Consider the following 8,750-nt stretch of genomic DNA (forward strand, 5'->3'; position numbering starts at 1 on the left):
AAAACAATGTACTGAGAAAAACCTTCATTTATTTATCAATTATAATTAATTAATTGTCATCCAGTCAAGACACAGGAAAGATCTATCCCCAACTAAAACAAATTAAATCGGATGTGTGTCAGTACTACAGATTCCAAACTAAAAAACAACCAGAAGATAAGGTCACGACTATTTATGTATCCTTTATTTGTGCAGGATGAACTTCTTCTTTATTATTGCCTTACTTAAGGTTCTACTGTTGTTATTTTTTATTCACTTTAAAAGATGTGTGTCCTACCAGTGTTACAGTAAAAATACTTGTTTGCTAGTTAAATCCAAGGTCAAATTGATTCCAGCATATTTGAGGGCAGTTTTAGTTTTATATTTTAAAGTTGTATGAATATTTTGATGATTACTGGAATAATATTGTGAATTGTAATTATGCTGGACAGGATAATGAATATGAAAAATTACATTTTCATATCATCCCATGTCAAAAAGTAATTTTTAATGCATTTGTGTCAGAATGCATTTATTAGCAATATCATCAAGCCCTAGCAAGAGGCCCAGGTACAGTCTGGATGGGTTACTGGTCCAGTGCACCTAAACCTGCATGTCTTTCCACTGTGGAAGGAAACCTGAGCACAGAGAAGACATCCATTGAGACACTGGGACAACATGCAGACTCCAATCAAAACACAGCATGTGCTATAATGCTGTATAACCTGGCCTAGCAGCAAAGTGGTTACATCTCTTCTGTCCAGCTCTGACCCTGTAGGAGCTGGCACAAACATGGAGGGCTCAAGCATCTGTGCCATTTGGCCCTGCCAACACAACCGCCTCACGACTGAGACCGCGAGCTAGACAGCTTGGTCTGATATAGCCGATTGTAGGTTAAGCTCTACCTCAATGTAGGTGCTGCCTGCAGTTGGACCACCTGTCCCAAACAGACTGAGCAGTGCTTAAAAGTTATGCTGAATTAACTGTTTGTATGTTCAAGTAAAACTGCAAGCTTTCTTAAAGTGCCAAAGTTTTGAGGTTTGTTTAGTTGGAACATAAATGTAGCGTCAAATAATTAGCATCTGACATATGATCAATGAGACACATGCTAGGTGAATAAAGTAAACTGAAGGAATGCAGCTCAGACATGTGTTTCCCTGTCAAACATTATAATACTGGAGTTTAGGGGTCATGACCTGGAAATTAGCTTTGTAAACAGGCATATCTGTGGAAAAATTCCCCACGAGTACAGAGGGAACCTGGTCCTACAGCTCTTCAGTCGCTGCACAGAGGCCTCCGTCTACAATTCATGTATCTTGGATGGTGAAATATCTTGACTGACACTTCCGCACTGGGTTTGGCCAACACATCCAGTGTACGCCCACACACCCTCCTTAACAGCACATGGAATTATGCACTTGTAACCTCTTTATTCTGTACACACTCAAACACACTATACTACCTTCCCCTCTGCTGTCATCATGCTAGCTAGAGCCACTTGACCACAACTGTTTGAACATGCCTGCTTTATCCAAGGGATTAGCTGCAATTAGAACTTCCTTTTCAGCCCTTAAACCATTAGAAATAAGAAGCCCATACAACAGGCATGAGTCAAGCACCATTAAAAAAAAAGAAACAGTGGGCCAAATGTGAGTGATTATTAAGATGTGCTAAACAGAGGCTAAGGTAGTTGAGAGTGACACAGAGAGAAAGACAGGGGAGAGCGTGGGAGGACACACTTCCTCAGAGACTGTAAAATCCTTTTGAACGGCACCGAAATCAGGAGAGAGAGAAAAAAAAAAGAGCTGTTGTGAAATACCTAGAGAAGGCAGGCCCATGTTTACAGCCAGATGTGCAATGGTGTAGACAGAAAGCCGAAAGGTTTTCTGGTGCCCATCTCCCACACCTTTCTCTGAATCACTTGTGAACATGAGGTTATTGGTAAAATAGGTAATTTCAGTCTGAATCACTTAATATTTCCCAGCTAAAATGGTACCCCGCACATATACAGCTCTGAGTCACACACGGACAGTTTGTAAGATGTAATCAAATGGCTGAATTTCAAACCGGACGTTTCCCCTGTGATCGGCCTGCTACAAATGTAGATGGTTCAGAATTAAGTATAACCCTTTCTACATGAGGGATTTCCTCAACACGTTAATTTTTTTTTTGTCTCTCTAGCTGTGTTTTGACTTTGAGTCTTTAAACAAACTGTAATTTACACAAAGAATAACAGCATCCAAGAGTAATGTTCCAGAACTCCAGGCCATTCTCTGGATTTAATGTTAGTAAGCTGTGTCTTATATCCAGAAAAAAAATTAGGCTCAGTCCAAATCCTATGTTACTTAATACTTGGCCCAAAAGCACTCATTGTTTTTTTTTTTATATCTTAAATATAAGAAGCAGAGATAATCAGTCCATGATCATAACTTGATCAACATTATATTCATGTTAGAGCTGCAACAATTAGTTAGAAAAACAAATAATTGTCAACTATTTTAATAACTAATTTCTCAAGTAAGCGGCTGGTTGCAGCTTCTTAAATGTAAAGATTTACTGATTATCTCTCTCATTTATGTACCTCTGCAATAATTATTATTTTCATTGTTGATTCATCTGTTGATTGATTCCTCGATCATTTGTTTTGTCCATAAAATGTGAGAAAATTGTGAAAATTGTGTGTCGATCAGTGTTTCCCAAAGCTCGAGATGATGTTCTCCAATGTTTTGTCCACTATTCCACGACTAAATGTTTATTGATTAATAGTGCAGCAGTTAGTTGCAGCACCAGTTTGTTTCTACAATCATGGCAACTTAACAGCCATTGCATTAGCAGATAAAAGTTACATTTCCATGACAGTTCTAGTGTTGATGGTGTTATAATGCAATATCTTGTATTTATAGCTCTCTTAGAGCATCCCACATCATTTTAGATTAATATTACTGGGACTGAACCAGATAAATACTTTCATTATCAATAATCTATTAATTACTCAGTCAATCAAGCAAAATGTCAAGACGAATAAACCCCTAAGTTCTAACATGGCACAGTCAAAAACAATTAGAAAAGGCATTCAATACAGGATACACAAATAAACCTGTGAAAGTTCTCACAAGGTTTTCACAAAGTTTTGACAAGCTACACATCCAATACCTTATTAAAAAGTTCACTACCGGTTCAAAGACTTCACTGTGAGAAGGAAATAGCAAAGATATGACACTGAACCCAAAACCTCCGCCTGTGATTAAACAGAGGGATGTTACTTGCTACAGCTGAGGTGTGTAATGCTGGACATGATAAAACCCAAGACACTGAAATGTCTGTACACACCTGCAATCACTTCCCCTCAGGAATAAGATTTCTTTCTTCCTCTGAGTTGCTTAAAGTATCACACTGTCTGGGAAACTATTGTTACTGCACACTTTAAAAAGTGGAGCTAAATTCACACTCTCTTCAACCTGTACTATTCTGTATTAGCCAGTAAGATTGTATCTCTTGTTGCCAAATGTTTAATGCTTTTTATTTGTGTCAATACAATCAGTGGCTAAGTACTTTCATCCAACCAATTTTAAGAAAGCTCTCTTCAATTAAACTTTATCAACAATTCATTAACATGTACGTTCTTCAAAGCAGAAGATAGCTTGTCTGTGCTACATTAACAGAAAAACATACACATTCCCTGACACTGCCTAGCCAACTTACTGTTTGGACAACCACCAACATTTTGCACATCATTTATCATTATGTAGTCCAGTAGCATTTCATGTTACCAAAGTAAGCATGGTTTATATTCTAAATTTAGAAAATAAAGGAAGTTAAATTGACATGAAACATCTTACTGTACACTAATAGCTGTAAAACACAAAACTCCAACTGGATAAAAGACAATAAAAATGGTTTATAAATGTAGTCAACATGAAAGTTTACTTCACTTATAGAATAAATTACTTGCTGCTTACCTAACGCTTTTGTCAAACACCTTGGTGCGAAACACCTCCTCCTGATCCAGACTTATGGTGCAAAAAGTGCAGAGATCCCTTTGTCGATTTGGACCTGAGACCGGACCCAGGTTCTTAGCTTCACCTACACCAAGGAGAGAAGAACAGCATTACTATTGACATGCCTAAAAACAACAGTAGTCTTTCAGAAGTTAAAATGAATGTTAAGTATTACATTATTTTTGGGCAAATATTGTGAATGTGATGATTCAGATTTAGTGGGAGTGAACACTTCTGCACCACAATTTTAATTTTCACTGGAAAAATAAAATCATCTTTTTGTCATCTGAATATTGCACTTTGCCTTTGCCATATTGTCATTTCAATTAATTGTGGGCCCTAATTTTAGGTATGCTTGACTTAGAAGTGAACTAAAGTAGCAGTCTTAAAGTATGAAAACACTGAAAAGCTAAAAAGAATGCACGTATTTAGATGAGTAAAATTCTACTATTGATCTTTATCAAAATGAAAAAACTAAACATAAAAAACAACATACAGAAAAACAAACATTTCCGTTCACTAAAGATGACGGAGAAGGAGCTTATCTTGAATCAATATAAGCACATGGGATTGCAATCATACACCGCACACTTTTTAAACTATGCTTTTACAATCAACATCCTCATCTTCATAAGGGGACTCGGGCTCTTGTCAGTTGTCAGGGCAAGCTGCAGAGCGGATGTAGCTCAAGTAGACTTGAGGCTCCTATGTGGTTAAAAACATGAAACATTGACTTCCTCAGCATAACCAATGGCGACGACGCAGCGCTGATTCACAAATGACAAACACCTTTGTAACACACGCTGCTTGCACACACTTGCATTACATCGCAGGCAGACCCAGATTACATTGCATGATGTTTTGTGCAACACATGTATAATAGATACCAAATCAAAGCCAGATGAACTGAACTTAAATCTACAGAGCAGCTAATTAGCAGTTTCTCAAACACAGCACTGTCAATAACTTCACAACGAGTCTCATTTAGACTGGTGGATTAGAGCGGCAAAGACAAGAGTCTAAATTGGTTCTCTAGCTTTGGTTAGGTACTCTAAGTCCATGTAGAGTCCTAATTAAGTAAAGCCACTGGTGAGATCAGCTTTTTAACGGGCTATTAATAATGGTGTATGGCTAATCTTAGGAATGGTCAGGGAAAACAGCCATGTTGTCACTAAGCTTAACAGGGTGACTTGGTGGGAGTAAAGCACATATGCAAGCAGACACAAACACATCCAGCATACTATGGCCAGCCATTCCTATTGCCATCTCTTCAATAACAATCTCACTAAAACAGAAGCAGGTCACCTGTGAAAACCATGACCTTAAGGTCAGAGAGTAAACAATAGTTTGTCTTTTTAACAACTGGCCCTTTTCGTAATTATCATAGCTCTTACAACAACGCAACCAAGGGAACATATTAAAGGGCACGGGCCCTGTTTCTACAATCTGCTATGATAATACATCTTTACAGAATACCACCTTCATTGATGTAGGCTAAAGGAAAAAGGACAAAGTGTGAACGAGGAAGAATGGAGTTTCGTAAGACTGCAAAGTGAGTTACATGCCATTATAGTTCCTCTATTTTGTTCTGCTTACCGTTTTCTCATTAATTCATAGTAGTGAAACTGTTGTCTTCCTATTGTGTGCTATGCATACAAGCCTTATATACTGGAAAGTCTTTAGTTACCTTCCAGTAAATATAAAAAGCCCAGCCGCGTTTATAGCCGGTCATTACACAGTCTACATTAACGTTTACTTACTCACTGTTTTGTCAAACATGTTACACATTTAAGACAATAACAAGAACACAAAACTCTGCTTCAGTACCAGCTATTTCAAACTGAATTTTGACAGCATGTAAATCTACTTTCCCCACTGTGATAAGCAATGCCACTGGAGCAAATCTAATCCGGACGCTAACCAAATATCCCAACCACCAACAGGACGGTGCTGCAGTAGATGAAGACTGTAATGGATATTTGTTGGAAACTAAGAATAAAGCCTGCAGCCTGTTATCTATGTGTACAAGTGCATGATTATGAATCTCAAACTTATGATGACAGCATTAATTCACACCTTGAATTTGAGTAATGGGCCAAAACCACACTTATACATTCCAACAGGTGCACAGCATGCAGGTACTCCAGAGGACCAGCCCCACCTGGGAATGAGGATGAGGAAACTTGCCTGACAGGCATTTCACTTTAGAGCAAATGTTTCCGATTTCGATGCATGACTATTGTAATACCATAATAACTACACTGGAGCAATTGCAAAATACATTAGTTGTTGCTCCGGGCAAGACAACTCACTCATTCCCATGATGGGTTTAATCATTGATATGGTTGCAACTGATGAGACATGACGATTGCATTTAACTGTCTTTTTTATGAATCCCTCCACATGCAGGTCAGAGAGCCTGAAGAATAAAGATTCAGAGAGCTGATTAAACAAACTCAAGACCTGAAGACTTGATTACAAGTCGACAGGTTGGTCACTCCGTCACCAGTCAGCATGCCACTGTGAGCCAATGTGACTTGACTGACACTATAGATGACAGAGATTTCATGTTCCCGGCTTATTGTAACGTTGGATATTGAGCACAAGCTTGGCGTCTCAATCAAACTCTTGAAAGCTTACATTAAACTGAAAACGGTGAGTGATCGTTACTTTGCTGCCTGAGCTGTTACTGGATACGCGTTGCATCTGGGCTGAACGTTACCGCCGAACATAATGTTATAATTATCTAACAGCAGCCAAGTTACCTGTAATGTTATAACTGAATGGGTAAGTGACGATGGACTGAGACGGTTGGTACGAGCTAGCCCACTTTGCCACCAACGTTCACTTAACGTTAGCTTCCAGGGCAGCTCAGTCCACACAAAACGGCCCCATTTTGAACACATTTTAATTTCTAATGCGTATAAAACACCCAGTCCGCTCGAACGCCTTCACTGGTGGTCGTGCGGCCGTACTCGATGAATGAAATCATTCACAACAAGCTAGTAGCAGCTTCTAGCATGCTAGGCTAACTTGACGTTGAGCACCAGCCTGCAGACCGACCAGATGAACTGGCTGTCTCTGCCTCCTCACTATCGACTGTTGATAGCACGCCGCGCCCTCCGGCTTCCCCTCTCGCCGCTCGCTGCCTGTTCTACCGACCTCTCTCCCCCTGTGAGGAACGGAAAACATCGACTTGCCAGTCAAACTTACATATTTTACCCCGCAGGCTCTGTAAAATCCGAATCCTCGCGTCGTCCTCTTCCGCCATGGTCAGAGCTGACTGTTGTCGCTGCTCCGGTGCATTCAGCGCTGGTTTATCATATCCGTTTATGAATGCAGGCAGAGTGGAGGAAAGCCAGCCCCACTGCCGCGTCACGCCAGGTCCCGTCCGTACACACTGGTGTCTAAAACGTTTGGAGAAATACCAAGCTTCCTCAAAAGTCGAGCTCGTCGCTCTGGCTAGTACTTAAATCTGGAGCTGGCAGGAGGTTTAAAGAGGATTTAAAGTCTCTGTGCCGTTGTTCATTATGCAACGACAGTGCTCACAAAGAACTGACACTTTGACTTGTGAAGCTAGCTCAGCTAGCTTATCTTGGTTACTAGTGCTTTAGGTTAGCTAACCGTGTCTTTATGACATGCTTGTGTGAAACAGATTGAACTGGGTGTGAGTAAACTGCCTATGCTCTAAAACCAGTATCTGAGGCGCACAACTAATCAGTCAGAAAGTATGTAGCTACACAGATTATATTTAAATGTGAGTGACAATATTTATAACTGCGAATACCACTGCTAGCTATGTTAGTGTCATTTGTCTAACATTCTTGGAAAAGTTAGCAGGCTAATATTTAGCCATTTTTTTTTAATTTAAAATGTATCTCTCTTAAACTAAGTTACACTAACACAGTTTTGAAAAAAAAAACAATCATTGGTATCATGCTGCTTATTGAGGATAGTAATATCAACTGCCATGATCAGTTTCATTAATGTTTATTTAAAGGACAGCTGGTACTGTTTGTGGCATTTACATTGAATACATTATTGTATATGATAGTGGTTGTGACTTACCTGGGTTGAACCTTTTAGCAGGATAGATCATTGGAAAATAGCTGAGGTAATAATTACAGTGGGATTTCCTGATCACTGTGTGAATGCTTATTTCATTGGAATGTAACTATACCTATTTATGAGTTAATCATAGACATTTGTAGACATTTCACATTTACAATTTATTCAACTTAATCTGTAATTAAAATCCCATTTTAATTTCTGAATGGAATCATGACTGACATTGTGTGCTCTTCTTTCTTTGAAGGTGATGTTGCTTTTGGCTCGGTGAAAAACACAGGTCTGATCTTCATGGCTGATTGTAGTAGGGAGCCTGAAAGGGCAGTCAGGTATGGATTTTAACTTTTATTATAAGCATCTGCATAATAGTTGTGTTCTGTGAACATGGTGCACACACTAGCCCACAACATCTATGTGTAATCAGATATCCTCGTGGGAGAAATTGTGTATGTTACAGTTGCTCTCTTGAGAATAGGAATATCACATTGTAAATATAGATATGATTTAAATAGAGAAAGATAGTATGACACGAGTAAGTAAGCACAAACATATAAACAACTAAAGTATACAAATAACTGTAAACACATGTATAAAACTATAATATGTGACAACTTTGTATATATATATGTAGGATTTTAATCTCAAATTTGATTAAAATACAATAGTAATTATTGTAAAATATTGTGATCGTGTGCCCTTTTCAGC

General features: G+C 38.8%; 2 protein-coding genes across 2 annotated transcripts in view; one reads left to right on the plus strand and one right to left on the minus strand.

The window, feature by feature from the left end:
* rasa2 (RAS p21 protein activator 2) overlaps nucleotides 1-7,578 on the minus strand; it is a 28,231-nt gene extending 20,653 nt beyond the window's left edge. Inside the window, exons 1-2 of the mRNA XM_030395475.1 lie at nucleotides 7,191-7,578; nucleotides 3,939-4,062 (exon numbers count right to left, since the gene is read on the minus strand). Coding sequence (XP_030251335.1) covers nucleotides 3,939-4,062; nucleotides 7,191-7,248 — 182 coding nt within the window. The 5' untranslated portion in view covers nucleotides 7,249-7,578. The remainder of the gene's footprint in view (nucleotides 1-3,938; nucleotides 4,063-7,190) is intronic.
* Nucleotides 7,579-8,303: 725 nt separating this feature from the next.
* trip12 (thyroid hormone receptor interactor 12) overlaps nucleotides 8,304-8,750 on the plus strand; it is a 41,648-nt gene continuing 41,201 nt past the window's right edge. Inside the window, exon 1 of the mRNA XM_030395400.1 lies at nucleotides 8,304-8,374. The gene's annotated coding sequence lies outside the window, so the exon portion shown is untranslated. The remainder of the gene's footprint in view (nucleotides 8,375-8,750) is intronic.

The sequence above is a fragment of the Sparus aurata genome, chromosome 2, assembly GCF_900880675.1.
Source record: "Sparus aurata chromosome 2, fSpaAur1.1, whole genome shotgun sequence".
Taxonomy (NCBI): domain Eukaryota; kingdom Metazoa; phylum Chordata; class Actinopteri; order Spariformes; family Sparidae; genus Sparus; species Sparus aurata.